This window comes from Pan troglodytes, chromosome 19, assembly GCF_028858775.2.
Source record: "Pan troglodytes isolate AG18354 chromosome 19, NHGRI_mPanTro3-v2.0_pri, whole genome shotgun sequence".
In the NCBI taxonomy this organism is placed as follows: domain Eukaryota; kingdom Metazoa; phylum Chordata; class Mammalia; order Primates; family Hominidae; genus Pan; species Pan troglodytes.
The window spans coordinates 58,948,745-58,976,053 of NC_072417.2; the positions used below are offsets into that span (position 1 = coordinate 58,948,745).

Sequence of the window (27,309 nt, forward strand, 5' to 3'; positions counted from 1 at the left end):
ACCCCCTGGTCACAGTGCTGCTAGTACAGTCTGTGGGAGAGTGGACCACACTGCTGATACCAGGCTTCAGGTGGCAGCATGGTGTGGGAATGAGCTGTAGTGGGCAGAAGAGAGCACGGAGTCTGAGCTCAGACAGACTTCTGTTCAAGCCCCAGCTCCTCTACTTGATTTGTAGCAGATTGCTACTTAATTAGAGCCATGACAAATGCTACCGAGGAGGCCAGGTGCGGTGACTCACACCTGTAATCCCAGCACTTTGGGAGGCCAAGGCGGGTGGATCATCAGGTCAGGAGTTTGAGACCAGCCTGGCCAATATGGTGAAACCTCGTCTCTACTGAAAATACAAAAATTAGCTGGGGTTGGTGGTGGACGCCTGTTATCCCAGCTACTCAGGAGGCTGAGGCAGGAGAATCGCTTCAACCTGGGAGGCGGAGGTTGCAGCGAGCCGAGATCACGCCACTGCACTCCACCCTGGGCAACAGAGGGAGACTCCATCTCAAAAAAAAAAAAAAAAAAATTGCAGCCAAGGAAAAATGTGCTGTACAATGATGACAAAGAACACAGCGGCTGTACCCAGGATATGGATCAGACTTCCCTAAGGAAATGGCATTAAAGAAGACCTTGAAGGAGTAGAATTCAGTCAGGCACAGATGAAAAAGAAGTGCAGTCAAGGCAAGTGAGAACAGGATGTCCACAGGCTCAGGTGAGAAGACAATCAATTTCAAGGAACTCAGAAAATATCAATGGAGATGGAGCATCACATGACAGGGAGAGAGCTGTGAGCCACTGCTGTTGAGGTAGGAGGAGACAGAACACCCTGCAGTATTTAGCAGAGAGTGATAAGGACATTGGTCTCTATCTTGGGACCAGTGAGGAGCGTTTTTAAATAATCACTCTAGCAAGTGGCTAAAGAACAGATCTGAGGAATTAGAAAAGAGGTGGAAAAACTAGTAGAAAGGCAGTTGCAATAGTTTAAGCAAAAGATATGGGTGCTTGGAACTCAAGTGGTAGCAATGAATAGGGAAAGGAAATGAGACTTGTCTGAGAAATATCCAGAACATAGAATCATTAAGGGTTCATTTAAAATTATATATAGGGCTAAGGAAGAGGAAACGGTCCAGGGTAACTCCCAGGGTCCTAGAGTTAGCAAATGAGTGAATGAGGGGTCAGCATACTGAGGCTGGGAACACAGGAGAAGGAAGCTTGGGCTTAGAGCTGACGGAGATCAGCTTTAGACATGCTGAGCTGGAGGAGCTTTTTAAACACTCGGGGGAGCTGTGGTACAGATCATTGAATGTACAGGTTTAGGGCTCAGAAGAGAGGTTTGGGATAAAGCCGTAAAAGTGGAAGTCAACGTTGGGAAAGAACCTAGAGAGGGGATACAATGAGAAAAGCAGTATGAGGAAAACAGGATTTTCTGCATCTTGGACAGACTCCACATGGCTGAGAGAGCCTGTTTTATGGCAGTAAAGGTGATCAAAACAAGATAATCCCAAAGCTCATTGGGGACAGCCCAGGGAAGCTTGGTCATCTGTACTTGACAAAAAGAAATTCTCCGTTCAAGGCAGAAACCTTGCAGGTAATGTTTTGCTAAGGTGCAATTTTTCTGTGAATTTCCTCCTGCCTTAGGTGGAAGCTACAGGTAACGCCAAGCAACTATGAGAAGCTCAAAGCTGGTTAACACCTAACCTGCTTCCCTAACCCTCCTCATCTATGTCCCTTCAGGTACTGACCATTTCCTCCAGGGGTTTTTATTGGCCACTCTAATGTCTCTCATGGGACGCTGGTGTCTGTGACGTGTTGCTAAGTGTTCTATTACAAAATGGAGTTTTGAGGTTAATTTTGAAAAATGCAGAGCTAAAAAAGTGAACATAAATCATTATTATGGAAGTGTTCAGAGGTTTCGATATGCATATGGGTACAGTGACTTTCTATGAGAAAGCTTGAGTATGTTTTCCTAATACATTTGTTCCAGAACTTTTCCAGAGCTGGGGCTGTTGCACGGTGCTTGGTTGTACAGCCTCCCTAGAGATCCTACCTGTTTGGAGAGAAGCTCTTTGCACAACTGGTAAAGAGTGATGAACTTTCTGGCTAATGACTGGGCTTCAATGAATCCTTCTGCCACCAGCATGATTTCACAGATCAATTCAAAGTCTGGAACCACCATTGCACAAGGCCTGAGTATAGAAAGACAGAAAGCCCAGTCAGTTTCCCAAGTACAGTGTTGAAGAGGAGACTGCAAGAAAATAGGCACTGGCCGAGATCACACATGGAGGCATCTGTGAGTGCAAAAATTCATGGAAAGACCTGAGCCATTATTTCATCTAAGACTTTCAATTTATTCTATGTGCTGCTGCAGTTAGCATGAAGACTTTCAACTTAGAGATGAGTTAGCTAAGGATAAAGGAAATGAAGTCGCCTTCTTAAGGGGCTGGATAATGTTAGCAGGCAGGGGCAGACTTGGAGCTACCACTCAAGTCTTGTGACTTGAGTTCAGTGTGTCTTACACAAGGCATGAATTAGTAAAGCAAATTGCCTAGAATAGATTCGAGGCTTAGAATAAGGAATTGAGTTTCTCTGGGTATCTACAACAAACTGAGAGTTCCCCTATTCTTCATCCTCAAAATGTGTGTCTCCTCTAATCCTAAACACCCAGGGCTTATCCTGTACTTATTTGAACACAAATGTAAATTTCTCATGATGAGGCCTAAAGTATGTATTAAGTGGGTCCAAAAGTAATTGTGGTTTTTGCCATTACTTTCAAGAAACTGAGAGTTCCCCTATTCTTCATTCTCCAAATGTGTGTCTCCTCTAAGCCTAGACACCTAGGGTGTATCCTGTACTTGTTTGAATACAAATGCAAATTTCTAATGATGAGGTCTAAAGTATGTATTAAGTTGGTGCAAAAGTAATTGCGGTTTTTGCCATTACTTTCGATAGCAAAACTGCAATTATGTTTGCACCAACCTAATACTTATTAACCCTATCTTGACACAGAATGGCATATACAATAATATAGAAAGGGATTTATAGAAGGCTTTGTTGTATTTTTTTCCTCTGGCACTAAAAACATTTGATTTTAAAATTACTTACATTTTTTTAATTTGTTGGGTATGTAATAGGTTGTTACATTTCTTTAATTGCATTTTCCCTATACTGATATGAAATTTTCAAAAACATTTCATTCGAGCACATTTTTTTCTTGAAATATTTTACATTGTATTCAAATTCAAAGGAGCAACCAAATACTTAAATTCTCAAAATTATTTTGCAACCTGAACATACGGGTAAATATACATTTGTACAACAGAACACTATGTAGCCATGAAAAATAGTGGTGTGAAAGGAAAATTATATAATGACACAAAGAAACATTAGTTAATGAAAGTAGGATACTAAACTATATATAGTCTGATCCCAATTTTGAAAAAGAAATGCGCTACTGTTGCAGTATTGGAAAAAAAAATGCCAAATGGTTACACTGATTGTTCCTGGATGACAGGACTAGGGGCGGGGAGGAGCAGGGGCTCTGGGTTCAAACTCTAGCATTCTGCCGCTTACTAGTTGGTTCACTAGCTAACGCTAGTAACTAGGGTTACTACCCTGAGCAATTTGCTGAATGCATCTGTTTCTTCACTAAACACTGGAGAAACTAGTACTATCCACCTCATAGGGCCTTTGAGAGAATTAAATGTAAAAGTAGATGTTTGTACTTACTATTTTGAAAAATATGTTTATTTCCAAATTTCCTTCTATGGGTATGTGTTATGGACTAAATGTTGTGTGCCCCCAAAATGCAATGTGATGGTATTTGGAGATGGGCCTTTGGAAGGTCATTAGGTTATGAGGGTGGAGCGCTACCCAGAGAGCTAGCTCGTCCTCTTTCCTCCATGTGAGGATACAGCAAGAAGGTGGCCGCCTGCAACCTGGAGGAGAGCCCTCACCAGAGCCTGACCGTGCTGGCACCCTGCTTTTGAACTTTCAGTCTCTTAGAACTGTGAGAAATAAATGTCTGCTGTTTAGGCTGCCCAGTCTGCAGTATTTTTATTATGGCGCCCTGAACTGGCAAAGACAATTCCAGTCAGCAAAAAAATTCAGCAAGAAAAAAAGGTAAGAAAGAATTCTTATCTGGGTGATCACCTACTTCTATAATCATTTGTAACACAAGGCTTATTTAATAATTACTTTGTAGAAACAAATGGTCAACAAGGCAGTTTTGTGTAGCACCCGTTTAGACAGCTTGTTGGCATTCCAGCAGCTCTTGCTTAACACAGGGACCTGGCTGAAGAAGGAGAAGCCCCCGTCACTCCAGCGACACGGGAATTTGCCATGACTGAGAGAGTGAAGCACTCAGGGAGCTGCCCAGCGATCTCCTATGCCTCTGGAAATCCAGTAAAGTGTTGACAACCTCTCCGGACAGACAGCACTGTGTTTCTCAGTCCAAAAATGAGACAAAACAGTTTTGTCATAGCACCCCACAGTCTATCTCACTCAGGTAAAAGTTCAGTAACCAGAAGATCAGAAGCCATGAAGCATTCTTCAGTTTTCTCTTTGTTGGGCCAACTTTTCTTTTCTGGAAAAAGAATGCAGCCTCCAGCTACTTCGATGAAAGGTATTTGTGTTTTCTTATCAAAATAAAGAAGTTTAAAATATGGCAATGTCCACCAGTAGCAAGGGTGAAATAAAAGAGGTGCTCTCATGCGTCGCTACGAGGAGTGTAATTTGGTACTACTCTTTTTAGAAAGCAATTTGGCAATGTGTATCAAGAGCCTTAAAAATGTTTCTACCTATTAACACAGTAATTCCACTTCTGGGAAGCTAGCCAAGGAAAATAATCATACATACGGAAAAAAAGATTTATATGCAAAGATGTACATTACAGCATTATGCATAAATTTATTTTAAATGTTAGAAAGTCTTAATATTTAACCATGGGGAAGTAGTTAATTACATTGTAAACCATGCACTTGATAAAAAAGTATGCAGCCATGAAATGAGATTTATCAAGAATATCTAATAGAAGAAAATATTTAGGATATGATTATGAGAGACTATGAAATAAAAAAAAACAACACAAAACTATGTAGACCGCAAATGCAGGCTACCAACGTATGGATTTAAAATGTATATACAGAGGAGAACAGAACACAATTAAGCAAAAAGCAATTTTACTGCATTAAAGACATTAAAGAAGGTTGTTAAAAATCTACTTTTCCAAATGTTCCAAATTTTCTTTAAAATATATGTCACACATTTTAAGTGGAAAAATGAAAGAAACTTCTCTTTTGGGGCTTTTGCATGGGGCAGAACTGACACTCACCTGAAGAGAGCCTTGAGGTTCTCTGGCAGCTCTGTGCGGCCAGCATAGCCTGGGTTCATGGTGATGAAGATACCGACAGAAGGATTCAGGTTGATCTCCTCCCCAAGGAAGCTGAACCACTGCTTCTTATCTCTAATCGCATCTTGAATGCTTTTTACCTGGTGAACCAATCAATCAGTGAGAAATTCCTCAATTGCCTTTTAGTGGAGGGATCATAACTAAAGCTGGAACCCCGTAGTCAGACACAGCACGAAGAACTGTCCTGTGGACCCTTTCACTGAAAGACAGGCATGATGACCACAACCCAGACCCTTTACTGACAGGCCCTGGTTGCATGTCTAAAAAGAAATCTGGCCACTGCTAGGCACAGTGGCTCATGCCTATAATCCCAGTGCTTTGGGAGGCCAAGGTGGGCAGATCACTCGAGGTCAAGAGTTCAAGACTAGCCTGGCCAACATGGTGAAACCCCATCTCTACTAAAAATACAAAAATCAGCCAGGTGTGGTGGTGTGCATCTGTAATCCCAGTTACTTGGGAGGCTGAGGCAGGAGAATTGTTTGAATCAGGGAGGTGGAGGTTGCCGTGAGCCGAGATCATGCTACTGCACTCCAGCCTGGTTGACAAAGCAAGGCTATGTCTCAAAACAAAACAAAAAAATGAATCTGGCTGCCCACATCCACATTTATGACACTGTGGCTAAGAGCATGGGAGGGAACAGCAAACAGGTGTTTAACTCCCTGAATGTGGGTTCTCTCTGTAGTAATGGCTGAAGTGTATTAGGGATGACCACTGGCCGGACACAGTTCTGACCACTTCTCATGTATTAACTCATTTGAGCTTCACCATGCTTGGAAGGGGGCACTTCAATTACATCATCCCCATCTCTGATAAAACAGAAGCATGGTGAGATGGAGACACTTGCCCAAAGCCACACAGCTACTAATTGGGGCATCAGGATTTGAATCCAGGCAAATGGATCCTGGAGCCTGTGCTTTCAGGTATTGTGTGATGGTGAGGATGCCATAGTTACCTGCTGAGCTTGTTCTAAGTAAATGAAATAAAGTCTGTGAAGTACATAGCCTAAAGAAAAATGCTTAGAAATACCAGCTAACATGAGGGATATCCATGTGACCATCCTCATCACAACTGTGGTCCCTGTCTTGGTTTAACTCCTCATAGCCATCCCCCAGACTATACCTCCAGAACAGGTGACCCTTTACAGATGGAGCAAAGGTAGGCTGGGTCAGACCCAGAGGGCTGTTAGTGCTTTTTTCTTTAGAAAATCAGACTTTCTCTTAAATGTAGACTGGAGTCAGAGGAGGATTTATCCTGAGCTTGGCCCAGTCAGATATATGTTCTAGATTACTCTCTAGCAGTGGGAAGAGAGGCAGAAGTGAAATTCAACCATTTATTGTCACACCTGGTGCTTGGAAATGCATAAGCAAAAATGATCAGCAACAGAGAAAAGATGAAAGGGACACACTTTCAGGCTAGCCCACAGCCTTGTCCAGCCCGGCCCCAGAAGGTCTTTGGGAATTTCCAGCCTCTCAGGTTCTCAGAAGCAAAACCCAAAAGCTGGGGCCGGTGCAAGGTTTTGAATGAGCCTCAGCAGGTCGGCTAAGTCCAGGGTGCTAGAAGAGCAAAGGGTAGCCTAGTTCTGTGGAAATGGGGCTGTAGAGTTGTGTGTGTGAAACGGTGGGAGGGGTGGGGGGGCAGCTGGACCATCTACCACTGGGCACGGCTGTCTCCAGAGTACACAGTTTGCCTGGATGCATGACAGTTCTACAATTAGGATTCAGCTCCCTTCCCAGAGTGAAGCGCTAATGACTGTATGCGTTTGAGCTCACAGCAATTAGTTTGAAACTGAGACTTCTTTTCTACGTGCAGAATATCAATGCCATCCTGGCAGAAGCAGGCTTCAGCAGCCAGGACGCTGGCCAAACAGATCAAGCTCTGCTGGTTTGCGTGGGGCTCACAGCCCAGCCCAGCTCTGCCATGGAGCCTCTTGCAGCCTTCATCACCCTGCAAGTTATGTGACTGGCAAAGGCTGGTTCTCTCCTTTGTCCCCAGTCTTCCCATCCATAAAATATACAGAGCACTCGCCTTATTAGGGAGTGGGAAAGCAAGTTTAATTAGCGTTTATAAGTTGCTCTGCTACCTTTGGGCGAAGACTAAGGCACGAGCCTGGGACCTTTTCTGCTGTTCATTCTGACTCAGCATTCTCTCTCGAAACACCGAAGCCCAGAAACCTCACGCTCAGCAAGAATTTATGATGCACTTTTGGATTGGAGGCATCTGTGCTTTTGTGTAAAATTCTGTAGAGGGGCTCTTGAGGGAGAGTGTTGAACAGACTCAAAGATGCAGTTAATGTGGGAGCATCGGTGCTCATAGAAATTTTGGTTAGGCTGGCTTGTACAGGACAGGCTTTAGCAGCAAATGCGGTCCGCAGAGCAAATCACTGGAACATAACAATGATCAGGGTCCAAGAGGCCTTGATAACATCCAGGTCCTGGGAAAGGCCAGAGGGTCTTTCAGGATGCTTGGAGGCAGGGAGGGGGAAGTGGAGAAGCAGGTGAACTAGGGATGTATGGATTAAACGCAAGCCCAGCCAGAGGGAAGTACACACACAGGTCGTTTGGCAACTGATAGCTAAGGCTGCCAGGCACATCTCACCCATTGGGATCTGTTTCTCTATCGAAAATGCATCGTTTTCTGAAGATCTTAAAGCCACAGTGAATAACAAAAAATAGTAACTGACATTTTTGAGCACTTAATATGTACGAGGGATGATCCTGAGTATTTTCTGTGAATTATCCCATCCCAAGCTTTTAACAGTTGTCTAAGATAGGTAGTCTCAGATCTTCATTTTACCGATGAAGAAACTGAGGCAGAAGGCAGTTAAGAAACTGTCCTATGTTTATGTAAGATGTTAGCATTAAGGGGAGGCTAAAAGTGAGATATGTAGAAATTCGATGCTATTTTTACAACTTTTCTATAAATCTAAAATTGGTTCAAAATAAAAAGTTAAAAGAAAAAAAAGAAACTTGCCTGAAACCCCACAGTTGGTAAGTGGAGCAGCTCAAGCTTAAAAGCCAGGCAATCTGGTGCCGAAGCACATGCTTTTAGCTACTTCCCCCAAAGGCTCTTGTACCAGAAGGAGTGCTGTGCCAGCCACAGACCAGTTTCTCATCAAACATATACGTTTTCAGAGCAATTTGTTTTACTCTGAAAACTATCATGTTTGTTATAATTTAGAGGCATACTTTCCACAAAATAAGAAAAGACAGTTTTGCCACCGATTAAAAAGACAAATAATCACGCCTGTAATCCCAGCACTTTGGGAGGCCGAGGCGGGCGGATCACGAGGTCAGGAGATCGAGACCATCCTGGTAACACGGTGAAATCGCGTCTCCATTAAAAATACAAAAAATTAGCCAGGCCTGGTGGCACATGCCTGTAATCTCAGCTACTTGGGAGGCTGAGGCAGGAGAATTGCTTGAACCTGGGAGGCAGAGGTGGCAGTGAGCCGAGATCGCGCCACTGCACTCCAGCCTGCATGACAGAGTGAGACTCCATCTGAAAAAGGAAAACAAAAACAAAAAACAAAACAAAACAAAAAAACAAAACAAAACAAAAAAAATGGAAAGCTATGTAGGAACCAGTGTTCTCAACTGGGGATGAGTTTGCAATCCCTCTCTCCCAGGGGTCGTGTGGCAATGTCTGGAGACACTTTTGTTGTCACAGCAAGGAATGGGGGTTGCTGTCGGCATTCAGTGGGTGGAGGCCAGGGCTGCTGCTCAACATCCACAATGCAGAGGATAGATCTTCACAAAATAGAATCATCAGCCCAAAGCATCAATAGTGCTTAGGTTGACAAGCCCTGATGTAGACCAAACATTTTACCAGTGAGGACTCTGAGGCTGAGAAGATATAAGGTACTTAACCTCCATGCCACACCACGTGTCCTTGGGTCCAAACCAATTCCCATGCAAATTCTTAGCTCTACCTCCAAGATAAATCAAATCAGAAATTCTGGGAATGGGGTCCAATGAGGTGCGTCGGAACAGGCCCTCCAGGTGATTCTGATGCACGCTGAAATTTGAGAACCACTGCAGTCCAGTCAATTCTTACATTTCTACTCATCCCTACCTCTGCCCACATGGCCCCATTCATAGCTGCATACTGACCTCCCTCTCTCAGACGGGAGGGTGTTGAACAGACTCAAAGATGTAGATAACTTTGGAGCATCGGTGCTCATAGAAATTTTGGTTAGCCTGGTTTGTACAGGACGGGATTTAGCAGCAACTGAGTCTGCAGAGCAAATCATTGGGACTTAACAATGATCAGGGTCCAGGAAGCCTTCACCAAGTCTGGGTCCTGGAAAAGGCCAGAGGTTCCCCTCTCTCCCTCTCTCAGATGAGCCTGGGTCCCCCACTTCCTTCTGCCCCACCGGGCCTGGAGAGGCTTTGCCCCTGCAGAGCACTGGCTGGGACAAACTGGCCTCAGTCTTGGGGGTCTTGATGTGAACCCAAACACTACAGTCCTCAGCGGTGTTTTCCTCATTTTTCAGTCTCTCTCTCAGCTCTGGTTCTCAAAATTTGCTGAACGTGTGAACCATGTGGAAAGTTTTTAGAAAGTACCGATACACTGGTCCTATTCCGCAGGAATTAAATCAACATCTTTTCGGGGTGGACACTGTGCATTACTATTTTGTAGAATTACCCAGGCCATTCTAATGTGCAGCCAGGGTTGAGATGACTGTGCCAGAGTGGCACAGTCTCCGATTTTATTGTGCGTAGTAATCACTGGAGGGTGTATTAACATGAAGATTCTGTTTCAGCAGGTCTGGGGTGGGGCCTGAGACTCCGCATTTCTAACAAGCTCCCAGGGGATGCTGGTGCTGTTGGCTCACAGTTTGAATAGCGTGGGGCTACATGACACCAGCCATGCCTGGCACCCTCTGCTGTCACTCTCAGGGCACCTACCTGAAAGTCAGTGAACTGTTCTTGCCACTGGGCCACGCTGCCCCATCCCAGTTTCATGGCCTACAATTGCCCCTCAGCCAGATGGTTTTACTGTCTCTTTCCAGCCTCTATGGTCCTTGCAATTGCACATCTTTGATGGAACTTATTTTCTGCCTTATCATTTGGATAATTTGCCTAGGTTTTACTTTTTTTTTTTTTTTTTTTGAGATGGAGTCTTGCTCTGTTGCCCAGGCTGGAGTGTAGTGGCATGATCTCGGTTCACTGCAAGCTCCACCTCCCGGGTTCACACCGCCATTCCCCTGCCTCAGCCTCCCAAGTAGCTGGGACTACAGGCTCCCACCACCATGCCTGGCTAATTTTTTGTATTTTTTAGTAGAGACGGGGTTTCACCGTGTTAGCCAGGTTGTTAGCCAGGTCAATCTCCTGACCTCATGATCTTCCCACCTCGGCCTCCCAAAGTGCTGGGATTACAGGCGTGAGCCACCGCATCTGGCTAGGGTTTACTTCTATATATTGCAAGCCAGCCCTGACGTCCAGTGGTCAACCTTGTTATCTGCACAAGCCTTGTGTGCCTGTCTGACCATAAGAGCTGCATTTCTTGCATGAGGATGACATCTTTCCCCTCATGACTGGAAGCTGCTGATCACAGAGGGTTCTGTCCCTGTATCCTCCCACTCAGGCTAGGGCCTTGTGTCTGACTCACTCAGTGAAGTATTAAGGCCATGCTGTCTCTGTGCAGGTGACATACTTTAAGGAGGTCATGGGCTAGCCCTATGCTACTGGGATCTTGGCTTTTTCTCGTCACCCCTCTACCTTGGCCCTTCTATTCTAGGAGAGTGGCTCATTTTGTGGTCCCCTGTGGTCATTCTCTTTTCAAGTCTTTGCCCCAAATGCCATGTGCTATTTAACATCCTCCCTGGCCCGCTCCACGCTTCCCACTGCAATGGCAGATTGAAGTCTGTTGCCTTCAGGAAGTGCAACCCACTCACCACTTTTTAAACATTTTAACATTTCTGGTTTTTTTTTTCCATTAGACTTTAAGCTTCTCTTTAAAGGGTGTTACATGGGAAGCTCCCTCGGCTCTGAGACTGGAGCATTTGTTTGGTGCTTGGAGTACTTGGAGCCCTGCTATGGTGGGCTCCCAAGTCTTTGCTGACTGATCTTCTGCTTCTACTTGCTTCCTGCCTCTGCCCAACCCATTATTGGGGCTTGTAATGCAGGGAAGAGAAGACAGTGCCAGGAAGGCCTGGCCACAGGGCATGGAGGGGAACAGGGCATTGGGTTGTGTCCTTGTGGCACAAGTCCCCAGGCGCAGATAACCCAAAGCATAGAGAGCTGATTGCAATAGTAAAGAAGAGATTCCAGAAAAAAGTAAGTAATATCTTAGACATTTTTTAAACAGCAGAGTAATTTTTTTTTGGAATTGCCACACTGGTGTTTTTCCCAAGTGGCTATGTGACTTTGCTTGACCAGTCTCATGGAGACATGAGAATGTCCACTGACAAAGACGCTGTGGACCAGCAGCATAATCGCTTCTGTAGGAGTTACTGGGAAGAGGAGCACAGACGGACAAGCAGTGGAGAGGAGGAGAGGGGAGGGTTGCGGAGAACTGTCAGCAGCTGGTGTGGCTTCTGAACCAATATGCCAGCCTGGATTGCCGTGTGAATAATTAAGTGCAATTTTCTCCTTGGATGGGTATTCGATTTCAAATGTTACCTGCTCAGATTTTGCCTGGGCTGTTGTCAGACCACTCTCTTGAGAAATGTCTCTGATGGGTATATTCCTAGATCAGAGTGTGACAGTATCAGGGACCCCCCAGTTAAACTTATTTCATTTGATTCCAGAAACAAACAGGAACTAAGTGATCTTAGAGAATGCATTGCTGACCTTGTGTTGAGCAGCTTCAAAATAAAGCAAATTCAGTGTCTATCTACTATCCAGGGACAACAATGGCTGTTGGGCACTGCCTCATTGATTAGTACATTGTTAAGCTTGATAAGATAGCTCGAGGTTGGTCCAGCTCAGAAGGAGTGAAGGGCATAGAGAAGACCTGTGAGAACTGTAAACTAGTTCAACCATTGTGGAAGTCAGTGTGGAGATTCCTTAGGGATCTAGAACTAGAAATACCATTTGACCCACCATCCCATTACTGGGTATATACCCAAAGGATTATAAATCATGCTGCTATAAAGACACATGCACATGTATGTTTATTGCGGCACTATTCACAATAGCGAAGACTTGGAACCAACCCAAATGTCCAACAATGATAGACTGGATTAAGAAAATGTGGCACATATACACCATGGAATACTACATAGCCATAAAAAATGATGAGTTAATGTCCTTTGTAGGGACATGGATGAAGCTGGAAACAATCATTCTCAGCAAACTATCACAAGGACAAAAAACCAAACACCGCATGTTCTCACTCATAGGTGGGAATTGAACAAAGAGAACACATGGACACAGGAAGGGAAACACCACACACTGGGGCCTGTTGTTGGGTGGGGGGAGGGGGGAGGGATAGCATTAGGAGATATACCTAATGTCAATGACGAGTTAATGGGTGCAGCACACCAACATGGCACATGTATACATATGTAACAAACCTGCACACGTTGTGCACATGTACCCTAAAACTTAAAGTATAATTTAAAAAAAAAAAAGAGAAGACCTGTGAGACCAGGATGTGAACCCTTTTTCCCTGCCCTGTGTATCCCAGCTTCTACTTCTCTTCAACCCATTTCCTGCAGTGTTCAGATAATAATGATGGTAATCATCCTCATCACTACCACAACCATCATTATCACTATCATCACCACCATCACCATCATTGCCACCACCATCCCCCTCATTCTCACCATCATAACCACCATCATCACCATCATTGTTAACATTATAATCACTGCCATCATCATCACTGTCATCATCAACGTCATCACTGCCATCATCATCACTGTCATCATCAACGTCATCACTGCCACCACCATCATCATGACCACCATCACCCCCACCATCATCATCACTATTATCACCATCATCATCACCACCATCACCATCATCATCACTGACACCACCATCATCACCACCACCATCATCATTACCACCATCACCATTATCATCTCCATCATCATCACCATCATCACCACCACCACCATCATCATCACCATCATCACCACCACCACCATCATCATTACCACCATCACCATTATCATCTCCATCATCATCATCATTAGAATCATCACCACCACTACCACCGCCATCATCATCATCAGCATCACCATCATTAGCATAATTATCACAATCACCACTACCATCATCACCATTAACATCATCATCATCATCACTAACATCACCACCACCATTATCATCATCAACAAAGCATTTATTGAGTGACTATTCTCTGCAGGGCTTTAAAAAAACAGTGCTTTAGAGATATAACTCATTTAAAAATTATTACAACTGCCTCAAGGAGGTGCTATTATTAACTCCCTTTACAGATGTGCACCTTGAGACATGGATATGCTCAAGGTCACACAGCTAGTAAGTGGCTGAGACAGCACTGAACACTGGCATTATTCCTTATTCCAGGTTGTGAAGTGACCAGCCAAAGGTGAAAGCAGCCAGGAAACATATTTGATTTCTTATAAAAATCTGGATGTCCGCTCTCTCTTTAAAACGTAAAAGATCTGGCAACACTCAGCTTACATCCTTACAAGGCAGAGGTGTGCTGGTAAATTTTTAACAACCAGCTCTCCAGGAGAGCAAAAATGCCCTTGATTTGTAGAATTTGGCAGCTTTCATGATGGAAGGACTCTCACCATAGCCCATTTCAAGCTACACTCATGTGATGCCACTGACATGCACACAACCAGCTCTTTCAAGCCAAGCTGGTCAAGGGTTTCAGTCCAAGAGTGTCCAGGCTAGCCATTTGTCTTCCTTCCTCTACTAACTGCTGCTGAACAGAACAAACCCAAAGAAAGGGAAAAACCATATTTCACCACTGGAAACCACGGAATAGCCTCACGTTCTGGCAACTTTCAGAGCTTCATCAAGGAACAGTTTGGACAAGAGTCAGTGGCTGTCAAACACAAGAGATGGAAAGACAGGCCACCTTGGAGCAGTGGTGAGTGAAGGGACCCAGCAGAGTCCCTTGACTGCCTGTGGCTTTCAGGGCAGCTGGAGATGAAGGTGGCATGGATTTGTGGATGGTGTGAGCCCTACTGCTGTTCAGCTTTGCGGTTGCTTCAGTGCCCCACCCACAGCCCCACGTCCACACCTACCTGTGAAAAGGTATGGGATGAGAGGTGACCACATGTGAGACTTATGTGGATGGAAGCTGGCTCCTGCCAGGGCAGAGGGGGACAAGGATGATGCTGGCTCAGTCATCTTTCCCCGCCAGGGATGACCTTTTACATGATGTTCCTCCCACCCCCCTTTTGCCACCCACCCCTCAATCCCGCACTCTTGCCTTAGAAAAATGTCAGTCAAGCTAAATGCTTTCCTTATTCCTTTGTCTGGACCTGAAAGGATTAGAGAAACCTGTAGGGACCAAAGAGTCTCTCATAGCTACATTTTTCTTTTTTCTGTACTGTGCGCATACTGCTTTGGAAATAAAAGCAAACACAAGCAAAATTAAACCATTTTTGATTATATGGTGTGCGGCACACACTAGGAGCACCAGGCACATAATTGTCCCAAGCACCTCGCCACAGCTTTGATCATCACATGGTGCCCTTGTGATTGCTTTGCTCTGTTAAGGGCAGGATGGGGGTTCTGAAACCAGCTGCCCCTAGCAGGAGAGGGGGTGCTCAGCCTACAGGGAGGCATGTGGAATAGATGCTGGCAAACGATGTGCTTTATCTTGGAGATGGGGTTCCTGGGGGGAATGGAGCCTGTGCAGCTGCAGTAAGAATCCCTGGGAGAGACTCTTGACTTGCCTCAGCCACCAGTTTTCCTACTGCTCAGCCCCTCCTTCATATTGCTGGAAAATAGAGGGGCAATCTCCCTCCCAGATGTCTCTGGGGGTTCTCTGATGCCTGCTGAGGAAGGCATTTCAGCCTGCTACTATTGGGTTCGAACTTGTCTCTCTGGCCTTATTTTCTCCTCTGGCATTTTACCCACTAGACACCAGATCAGTGCCCACATCTGCACCTGGACAGTGTTGGTGGGGGCACAGGGTGCACATACCAACCTTACCACTTTCCAAAAGTCTACCCATGGACAAGATACAGTTCCCCTCTGATGTTCAGCTTTTCCACATACGTAATGGGGAGAATAGTGGCTTGTAGGGCCATGGTGGAAAGACGTGAAAGATCTTTCATCATGTGAAAGATGATGTACGAAAAGTGCCTGGTACAGAATTTCAACAAAAGCTTATTCAAACGTTCCCCTTCACCCTCCTACTGCTCCGATTGTTCATGGGATCCTGACCCAAATCCAAAATTCTCTCCATCTTTTCAATGTAATGCATTTGGAAGTCTCATCTCAGTCAGAATTTAAGTCACCTCTAGAACATTGAAAGTACTCACGTCTATCTCAAGAGCTCAAGTTTTTTTTTTTTTTTTTTAGGTCAGAGATCACATTCCATTCACCTGGGAAACTTCACCTGTCTTTTGCGTAACACTTACTAGGTTGTAGGTGTTTAATAAATGCTTTCTGGATGACTTGAAAGACAAGGGGCATGCTTACATAAAATCTCACCCCAGAAGTGACTTCATTCAAAAACGATTCATGCCATATTCCTCACTTTATTAAGCTGAGCGTGGTGGAATAACTTGCCCAAAGATTCCAATAGGAAATAAAATAACTGAAATTTAAGCCTTGGTTTATAACCAAAGAACATGGCCTTTCCGAGGAGCTGAGTTCTGCCATCTTCATGTTTCTGCGCCCAGATGAAGCAGGCAGGACAGATATTCTTTCTCTCCATTTTACAGAGAACGAAACAGAGTCCCAAAGCCAGTAAATGGTTCTACTTTGGTGGGTAACAGAAGGATACCCATTTTGGAGGACAGCTTCCCTGGAGCCTAATTTTAGAGGATGGAGAAAGGGGCATGAAATGACAAGGGAAAAAGGGACGTAGATGCTCAGGAGAGGCAGAAAACAAGAGGACATAGACTTCCGCAGTAATCAATATGAAGACCACAAGGCTCCCACCAACTTCTGGCCCCTACCTGCACTGCCACCACTGACAAGACCTCCACGGAGATTCGATTAAACTCATCAAAGCAGCCCCAGGCACCAGTCTGAGCAAGGCCTTTGTAGATGTTGCCACAGGACTGCAAGAAAATGCACAAAGATTAAATTACCAACAGGCCAGGCTTATCAATACATGTTGAAGCCATTCTCCATCCCCTTTATTATAGATACTTCTAGTCCCCCTAAAGACCACTGGTCAGAAACTTGTATTAAAATTTCAAGAACAATTAAATGTTTGATGGTTATGGGGTGTCAACAGAAGTCACAGGATTAAACAGAACCTTTTCAAGACACTTGGATGAAAATCCCTTTAAAATGTCATCAGGGTTGCATTATTGTTGATTCTGTAGCTTTCAAAATCCCAGGAAATGAATAAAAGATGATTTTTCTTATGCTATACAGACAAAAAGCCTTCCACCCAGCCTTTGTCATGCACTGATGGAAAAATTTATGTCTGTATCTTTAAATCTATGCCCAACCACCCAGGTTTTCCAGCGTGGTGAGGGAGCTGGAGACAAAGACAGGGGGTGATAACATCTGTTAAAAAAACAAAAACCAAAACCAAAAAACAAAAACACACACACGCAAACTAAAGGTAAATCTTTTCAAATGAGAGCAGGGAAGGAATTTACAAGGGAATAATGCATTTCTGTCCTAAAAGTAAAAACCATCCTAGGCATTCAATATGAACTGGTAAGTCATGGGGCAACCAAAAAGATAGGTTCCTGGGAGACACTCACAAGGTCATTGGCAAGGAGACGTCATTAAAATGCCAGGGAAATGCAAATAATGGAAAAGTCCCATTCATTTATTCAGCAGGTTTTTTTTTTTTTTTTTTTTTTTTTTTTTGAGACAGAGTCTCACTCTGTTGCCCAGGCTGGAGTGCAGTGGTGCGATCTTGGCTCATTGCAATCTCCACCTCCCAGGTTCAAGCGATTCTCCTGCCTCAGCCTCCCGAGTAGCTGCGATTACAGGCGCGCACCACCATGCCTGGCTAATTTTTATATTTTTAGTAGAGACAGGGTTTCACCATGTTGGTCAGGGCTGGTCTCAAACTCCTGACTTTGCAATCAACCCGCCTTGGCCTCCCAAAGTGCTGGGATGACAGGCATGAGCCACCATGGCCAGCCTTCAGTGGGCATTTTTTGACTATCAGCTCTGTGCACAGATCATGTGCTGGACACAGGGGAGCTCAGTCTAAGAACTTTTGGTCAGGTTGAGGAGATAAGGTATATACATAAAAACAGGAAAATTGCTGCATCAGTAGTGGTTCCATTGACTAATATAGACCACAAATGTCATATTCACAGAAGAGAGGGTCAGAGTGCTCCTGAGTGATCAGTTTTGCCAAAGAGGTGAAAGTCAGATGGCAGCACAACAGTACTTCACAAAGTTTATTCCACGGAACCACAGGCCTGAAAGATGCTCTTCAAAGAAAGGGCTTTTTGGTCAAGCAAATTTGGGAAACATATTCTTCAACCCATTTTGGCCAACTTACAATTTGTATTAGCATTTAAGGGCCCTGAGAAGTCCTATAACAAAAACATTAGTTTCACTGCATTACATGGCTAGGATTATTTTTCCTTCAGGTAACCCCTGATTTTCTCAGAATGCACTCTGGCAATTATTGGTATAGTGTAAAGATCACAAGATTAGAGTCAGAAGATATGGGGATCTCACAGAAAACTACATGCTTTAGGACACACACAAGAAATGATGGCTTTATAGGATAGGAGTATCTGTGTAGACAGAATGGAAGGGGTAAGGCTTTCTAGGAGGAGGAAGATTATGGAAGAAATACAAGCAGAATAATGATATGTGCAGAGAAAAATGACAGAGCCATTTTGATTGGAAAGTTGAATTACTAAATAAAGTCATGGTTGTAAAAAGCCTTGAATTACTATGAGGGATCTTTGGAGGTTTGCAGCAGAGAACATGAACAGAGCAATGCTATGAGAGGATTGGTCTAACTGCCACATAGGCTAGGTTGGACATTAGGGCAGACTTTAATTTTTTTTGTTTGTTTTTTTGAGATGGAGTCTTGTTCTGTCACCCAGGCTGGAGTGCAGTGGCGCAATCTCAGTTCACTGCAACCTCTGCCTCCCAGGTTCAAGCAATTCTCCTGCCTCAGCCTCCCAAGTAGCTAAGATTACAGGCGTGCACCACCAAGCCCAGCTAATTTTTGTATGTTTTGTGGAGATGGGGTTTCACCATGTTAGCCAGGCTGGTCTCGAACTCCTGGCCTCAAGTGATCCACCTGCCTGGGCTTCCCAAAATGTTTGAGTTGCAGGTGTGAGCCACTGTGTCCTGCTATAGGGCAGACTTTGAAGGAGAAGGGAAAAATAAAACCCACCTTTCACTGAGCTTCTGGAATTAAGAGATTTCTTTTTTCATTCATTTCAACAAATATTTATTGAGCATATACTATGTGCCAGAGATTGTTCTAGGTCATGAAGAATCAGCTGTGAACAAGATAGACGACGCCTCTATTCTCATGGGTCTCATATTCCCATAAGGAAAACAGACAATGAGCAATAACAACAAATCAGACAGTGATAAAGTCCCACTGGAGTCTTAACATGAGGGTGACATGGAGACTTCAGATTGAGCTGTCAGGGACATCCTGTCTGAGGAGGTGATGGAAGTTCCAGGCGTTGTGTTTTTGTGCCTTAAATCAGGGGTCCCCAGCCTCTGGGCAACTGTCCATGGTCTGTTAAGGAACCAGGCCGCACAGCAGGAGGTGAGCAGCAGGTGAGTAAGCAAAGCTTCATCTGTATTGACAGCTGCTTCCCATCACCTGCATTATTGCCTGAGCTCTGTCTCCTGTCAGATCAGTGGCAGCATTGGATTCTCATGAGAGCATGAACCCTATTGTGAATTGCACATGTGAGGGATCTAGGCTGGGTGCTCCGTATGAGAATCTAATGCCTGATGATCTGTCACTGTCTCCCATCACCCCCAGTTGGAAACAACTAGTTGAAGGAAGAGAAGACCAGGGCCCCCACTGATTCTACATGATGGTGAGTTGTATAATTATTTCATTGTATATTACAATGTAATAATAATAGAAATAAAGTGTACAATAAATGTAATGTGCTTGAATCATCCCGACACCATCCCCCACTACCACAGTCCATGGAAAAATAGTCTTCCATGAAACTGGTCCCTCATGCCAAAAAGGTTGGGGACCACTGCCTTACATTATTCCATTTCATTTGCAAAACAATCCAAGTGTCACAAATACTAAGTGGAAATTCAGAAATCAACATCCATGTTTAACTATTCACAACAGTTAAGATATGGAATCAACATAAGTGTCCATCAATGGATGAACGCATAAAGAAAATGTAGTGTATACACACAATGCAGTATTGTTCAGCCATTGAAAAGAATGAAATCCTGTCATTTGCAGCAACAGGGATGGACCTGGAGGATATTATCTTAAGTGAAAGAAGCCAGGCACAGAAAGACAAATATCACATGCTGTCATTCATATGTGAGAGCTAAAAAAGTTGATCTCATGGAGGTAGACAGTAGAATGATGGTTACCAGAGGCTGGGAAGGAGAAAATGAAGACAAGTTGGTTAATGGGTACAAACATACAGCTAGACATAAGAAATAAGTTATAGTGTTCAACAGCACAATAGGGGACTATGATTACTAATAATTTATTTTATATTTCAAAATAGCTGAAGAGGAGATTTGGAATGTTCCCAACACAAAGAAACAATAAATCTTTGGGATGATGGTTATCCTAATTACCCTGATTCGATCATTATACAATGTATAATGATATTCATAATTATTATTGATATTATTGATAAATATTATTAATATGTGCATCAAAATATAACATGTACCCCATTAATATGTACAGTTATGATGTATCAATAAAAAAGATGTTTTAAAAATTCAATTTTTAACAAGCCGGGCACAGTGGCTCACGCCTGTAATCCCAGCACTTTGGGAGGCCGAGGCGGGCGGATCACAAGGTCAGGAGATCCAGATCATCCTGGCTAACACAGTGAGACACCGTCTCTACTAAAAGTACAAAAAAAAACAATTAGCTGGGCATGGTGGCGGGCGCCTGTAGTCCAAGCTACTTGGGAGGCTGAGGCAGGAGAATGACGTGAACCCAGGAAGTGGAGCTTGCAGTGAGCTGAGATCGTGCCACTGCACTCCAGCCTAGGGGACAGAGCGAGACTCCGTCTCAAAAAAAAAGAAAAAAAAAATTCAATTTTTTTACAGTGATTTTGAAAGCTTTTCAAACTGCAGACCCTTTTTATAAAATGAAAACTCAAAACATAAAATAAAGGAAGTGGAGTTTCCATAGGTGGATGCTTGTCACCCCCATGTTTCTCCCCCCCACCCCAGGGCCTGTGGCTGAACCCCAGGACCCTAAAGTAACCCATGTGTTTAGCTCACCACATATCTCCTGGTCCTGTCAGCGAGGCTGGGGCATTATCTTGCTGTGGGATGGTGAGCTTTGGGACTAGGCGAATGGCAAGAATAGGGCAAAGGCCTGGAAGTGAGAAGGGTGCTGAAGAATCGACACTGGTGACCGATTAGAGGTAGGGAAGGAAGGACATGAAGTAACCCAGGTTCCTGAAGTTTTCCACCAGGATCTCAGGGAAAATGAGATGATCCTTCCTGATGGTGGGGAATCTGGCAGGGAGAAAGGAAGAGTGCTAACCACAATGCAAGAGAAGGGCATTCAAGAGATGCCCACCGCCCCATTAGAGAGAGACGGGACTAGGACTCCGGTGAAGCTGGAGAATAGACATGGCTTCATAAAGGAGACATAGGTATACACATCACACTGGAAATTATAAAAGAGGATCAGCAAATGAGACCGAGAAGCCAGGAGACCAGAGACTCAGGAGGAGGACTGTGCAAGTATAGCATTTCCAAAGTGAAGGGAGTAGGGTCTCAAGGAAAAGTGTAGTATCCACAATATGGCTGCTACAGAGAGGGTTGGAAATAATTCCAAACACTTTCAGGTTTGGAACCATTTGATGTCCCTGCAATGGCATCTCCAAATTGAGGTCAAGAGGGGAAAGCTATAATATAAAAGATGTTTCAGCACTGAAACTGCAGTCATTTTCAGAGAAAGTGGCTGGTTTTATAGGTTTTCCATCCAGGATAAGAGAGGAAAGCAATAACTTTCCCTTTGCTTCAAGTCTTTGCGCTGTTCTCCTGTCCTCCCCAGCTCAATGCACACCCAGTCCTCATGAGCTAACTGAGGTGATGCGGCTTATAGGATTTCTAAGGCAGAGGGGATAGCAAGGGCGCTTGACCACAGCCTAGACTCTCCTCTTCAACCTCTCCCTTTGCTTCACCACTGACTGCCTGCCCATATTCCCGAGATATCACTTACCTTGTTATATTTTAAGCCTCTTATGCTTTTCCATGTCTACTACCACATCAGCTGGTTCCTCATTCCCTCTGGTTTGAATGACTGAGATGCTCTCACCAAAACCTATTCCTGCTTCCAGTCTCTTCCTTTCTCACTTCATCTGACTGCCAATCTTTATGCTTTTGCTCCAGTTCCGAAGCCTGCAGTTCCTTTCTGTAGCCCCCACTTCAAGGTGAGATGCTTTCAGTGGCTTTCAGTCCTTGCCCTCCGTATCTCCTGTTTTTGATCCTCTGTAAGGTAGGTTAGCCCTTGTTCCTCATTTACTTCTAGCTTTCACTATGGACAGACCTGAACAGAGTATATTGCTGTGAGTGTCATGAATGACACATCAAAATCTCCCCTGGAGAAGTGCACAGCAGCTCTTCCTGACCTCGCACCCTTTTTCTCCTCTCCCAGCTGGGTCCTGTGAGGAGGGCTCACGGGGTGAAGTCAGAATGAGGGCTGGGGACAGATATTGGCCACACACAGAACTTGGTCATGGCTTTAAAGCTGACATTCTAATGGGTTAGAATGTGTGAAAATGGCACATGCTCTGTCACCAACCCCAAAACTGAGCCTTGGTTGGGTATCACGTCCTCCACATGTCTTTCCTGACCAGCCCACTCTGTGGCTCTCCCCCTACTTTGGAATATTCCAGGGCCTAAAGTTTGTAGGGCACATGAGCACCCAGGGTTATGCTGTCTGAGTGTTAACTAGCTCCCCTGATGATATCATATATCCTTTGTCCCTCCAAATAAAATTGGGTTATACTATCTCTCTCTCTCTCATCAATCATTCATCTATCATTTATCTACCTAAAATCCATCTACCATCTATCCTCCACCCATCTCTCTCTCTCTCTCTCTCTCTCCCCATATGATCTGTTTTTGGCATCCTGCACAATGCCCAGCACATGCTGAGCAAAGGCAATACTCAATAAATTAATTGGATTGAGAGTGTTTTACCATAAAAAATAATTCTGAACAGCCAGAAAACAAAGGTAGAGGAAGTTTGCAAACAGCTTAGTGGGGCTGTTTGGTTACCTGGGATATTTGGTGTCCAGGAAGGGAGCACCTCCCTTCTGGCATGTTTCACTGTGGCTATGCTTATTTATGATGTTCTAACCTGTGTCTAGCCTGTATTCCATGGAAGCTTAGCCTATAGTTGAAAAACAAACAAACAAAAACAAAAAACAAAACAAAAAAACAAACAAAAAAAACAAAGATAGACTCCCCCGTTCACCCTATACTTTTAACAAAATTGGCGGGGTTAGGGTTCAGTGATTGGTTTTGATAGAATTGAGTAAAATGGCCATAGTGACCCCTAGCCAAGTCACCATTTCCTGCTTGCTATTCTAGGTATGACTTTGAAGAAATCTGGCTGATTTTCTTCAATCAATACACCACGTCTTCTACATCCAAATGAGTGTATCTTTCAGAATGTTCCCTTTGGGAGACTCTACTTACTTTAGCAGTGCTGCTGCCATTGCTCAACTACAGAAAAATCTAGAACATAAAATTATCCCTAAGGCTGAGGTCATTTTTATAAAGGGGGGAGAAAACTCCACCTTTCTGTTTCAGCCTGACTTAAAGAGAAACATTATCTTAATGTGTTCATCAATAAAAGCAACTGTGCTAAAATTTAAGGGATGAAGACCACGTGGAAGACAAGTTTTTTGGGTCTAGATCCTTGCTTTGTTTACTTAACACGAGAAAACATGGTGCTACAGGACGCTGCAACTCTACACAACAAAATTATGCTACAGAAATGATTAAATTATAGAGGATGAATCTCATTTACAGAGTGCTATACGCGGTAACGGCAAGCATTATTTCTAAAATTATAACTACATTAAATTTATTTTACAGTCAATACAGCACATGACTTTTATATATAAATGTTTAATCTATTTAATGCAACTTTTTTTCACTGCAAATTTATTTGCATGTCATCCTGTTGACAAAAGGGACTTAAGGCAGTTTACAAAAACACATACAATATAACAAAAATAACGAGAGAGGGAGATAATCTGTTATTACATTTTTGTTTTACCAGGGCCTGTCGTGGGGTGGGGGAAGCGGGGAGGGATAGCATTAGGAGATACAACTAATATAAATGATGAGTTAATGGGTGCAGCACACCAACATGGCACATATATACATATGTAACAAACCTGCACGTTGTGCACATGTACCCTAGAACTTAAAGTATAATTAAAAAAAGAAAAAAAAAAAGAAAAATTGGAAAATAGTTCTCACAAAGAAAAAAAAGAAAAAAAAGAAGCTATATAAGGTTCAGTTGTGAGCAGAATATTTCTAGCTAAAGAAGTGACCTCATGGGCCTTTTGTTTCTCTGGCTTTTCTCGGTGACTCAGAACCTGGAACACATTGGTTCTTAAAAAATGGTACGTGCCTGAATGAATATTAGCTTTGCACTTGTCTTCTGTGGGCGTCTGTGCTCTGAGTCGGGGTTGATTAGCCTGCTTTCAGAAATCACGCCTGGCCCTTGTAGAATATTCTGCCCCTGTTGATATTCTGGGGAATGTCCACTTCTACAGAAGAGCACAAATACGTCGAGCTTTTATGTGAAGACAAGTGCCTTCATCTTGGCTACTTGTGAGCCTTTCTGTGTTTCTAGGTCAAATAGGGAAATTAGGACTTTGGATATATGTTCAGTTTCTTCATTTTGCAGGTAATAAAAGAAAGATCCAAAAAGATGAAGTCAGCCATCTGTGGTCAGAGCTCATTGGTGGAATGAGAATACAAAGGGCTGTGCTTCCTCATCACATGAAAGCCTTATAGGGAGGCCAAAAAACTCCAGGGTTCAAACGTCCAACTTTACCATGAAGGAGCAAACAGAGACCTCCTGATCTGGGCTCCGACACCTGGGGAAGCTGGGTCAGGGTGGCACGGATGCGTCTTAGCCTTGATTTGGTGCCCTGAGTTCCTATCCCCCACCCCCACCCCCAGGAAGCTGGGTGGAACTGTACCTTATAATCCATCTGCTCCGAGCAGTTGAACACATAGACCAGGATGCCCAGTGCGCGGCCCAGGTCCTTGGTGGTCTCCGTCTTGCCTGTGCCTGCAGGTCCTGCGGGAGCCCCACTCATGGTCAGGTGCAGGGACTGGGTGAGGGTGATGTAGCACCTGCCAAACACGGGAGGGCATAGGTCATCATTCTTGGGGGCCCAGTGAGATAGGACTAAGGCTCAAGGCCATGTGAGATCTGGCATAGCTTCTGAAAAGAAAGCCAAGAGCCCTGCCCCTTTTTCCTGCTCCCCACAGCACTGTGGGGAGGACTCTCTAGCGGGCAAGCTCATCACAGTGCTCCCTCCATACAGGGCATCAGAGGCTCCCTGACAGGTTCTTCTTCTGGGTCTGCTTGCTCCTCCAGCTCTGTTTCTCACTGTTCCCCTCCTCTGAAGCTGCAAACCTCTGCAGTCCAGCCATATAGAGCTCCGTTCATCTGCCAGACACACTAGGACTGAGCTTGTCCCTGATCCTCCCCCAATCGTCCCCCAACTCTTCGAGTCGACCTGATGTTCCTCTTTAATCTTTGCCTGGCTAATGGCCACAAATTACTCAGGACTCATATTTGACTTCACCTACGAAGTGTTCCTGGATCCCCCAACACTGGGGTGAGTGAGCAGAGGCTCCCTCAGCTGAGCTAGTACTCCACTTGAACTTCCTGTGACATATGTTGTATATATCTTCAGTATATATCTTCATAGGGTTCATGAAGGTAGGGCTATATCTTATTCATTGTTTAATCTCCAGAACTTAGCACACTCTAGGCACATACAGGTCCTCAAAAACTATTTATAAGACACAAATGAATCTGTGAATGAATGGATCACATTCAATCCATTTAATCCTTTTGGGACTCTTTTTACCAGTAACAATAAAATAAACTCAGCTTTAAGCTTACTTCTGGTACTATTAAAAAGGACTTATATTTCTTAAAAAGTAATAAAGCATACCATATGATTCAGCAACTCCCCTCCTAGGAATTTACACAGGATAAATAAGAATACATGTTTACACAAAGACTTGTGCGTAGCACAATATCTACCTGTTCATAGCCCTTGTTCATAGCAACAGTATTCATAACAGCAAAAAGCTAGAAACAACCCAAATATCTATCAACCGTGAATGGATAAGCAAAATGTGGTAATTCGTAGAGTGTAATACTCTTCAGCAATATAAAGGAATGAAGTACCAAACATGCTACAGAATGGACGAACCTCAAAAACATTACGCTAAGTGAAAGAAGCCAGATACGGGAGATTGCATGTTGTCAGGCCGGGTGTAGTGGCTCACATCTGTAATCCCAGCACTTTGGGAGGCCAAGGCAGATGGATAGCTTGAGCCCAGGAGTTTGAGACTAGCCTGGGCAACATAGCAAAACCCCATATCTACACACACACACACACACAAATGAGATGGGTGTGGTGTAGTGCACCTGTAATTCCAGCTACTTGGTGGGCTGAGGTGGAATGATTGTTTGAGCCTGGGAGGAGGAGGTTGCAGTCAGCTGAGATCATGTCATTGTACTCCAGCCTGGGTGATACAGTGAAACCCTGTCTCAAAAAAGAGATTATATGTTGTCATTCCATTGATATGAAATGTCCAGAAAAGATAAACTGAGATAGCCAGCAGATCAGCGGCTGCCTGAGGTTTGGAGTGAGAGAAGGAAATTATTGCAAAAAGGGTGAAGGAAATGTTCTACAGTTGGATGATGGTGATGGTTACACAACTCTGTCTATTTACTAAAAATCATCCAATTGTACATTGTACACCTGCAATGGGTGAACTTTAAGGCATGTAATTTATGCCTCAATACCTCAATAAAGCTGATACAATTGTGCCACTGTTCTAACTTTTGAATATCTAGCAAATCAATACATAGACTCTCAACTTCCAGGTGGGGCCGTGTGAGGGGGTGTCCAAAATTAATTCTCTTTGTTTCTGAATCTGATATTATGAGATGATCAGAGACTCTGAGACTCTGAAGACACCATCTTTATGTCAGATGGTGGCTGGGTTTCTACTGACTTGACTAAACCTTGGACCAAAATGGTTTTTTTTTTTTTCCTTTTCCCTTTAAAAAATAGAGACGGGGTCTCACTACGTTGCTCAGGCTAGTTTCGAACTCCCGGGCTCAAGTGATCCACCCACCTCAGCCTCCCAAAGTGCTGAGATTATAGGTGTGAGCCATTGTGCTCAGCTCCCAGATGGTTTTGAAAGTCTTTAAGTTCCCTTTTTCTCTTTCAATTAAGTGCAAAATTCCCTTATCTGTTTCAGCCTTTGAAAGGCTGAATGTTGCCCTTCAGACCTGCCACAAGGCATGACGAGGTGAGTCAGGGTTAGGGTGAAAAGTTGGGTCTCGTCTTGTCCTTCTTGGCCACT

General features: G+C 44.0%; 1 protein-coding gene across 3 annotated transcripts in view; it reads right to left on the reverse strand.

Annotated features, from left to right (window-relative positions):
• DNAH9 (dynein axonemal heavy chain 9) overlaps positions 1–27,309 on the reverse strand; it is a 377,141-nt gene that overhangs the window by 229,529 nt on the left and 120,303 nt on the right. For all 3 annotated transcript variants that reach the window (XM_063799007.1, XM_016932363.4, XM_063799008.1), the window contains 4 exons: positions 24,891–25,047; positions 16,482–16,586; positions 5,321–5,478; positions 2,039–2,177 (listed from right to left, as the gene is read on the reverse strand). In XM_063799007.1, the coding sequence (XP_063655077.1) occupies positions 2,039–2,177; positions 5,321–5,478; positions 16,482–16,586; positions 24,891–25,047 (559 nt within the window). The remainder of the gene's footprint in view (positions 1–2,038; positions 2,178–5,320; positions 5,479–16,481; positions 16,587–24,890; positions 25,048–27,309) is intronic.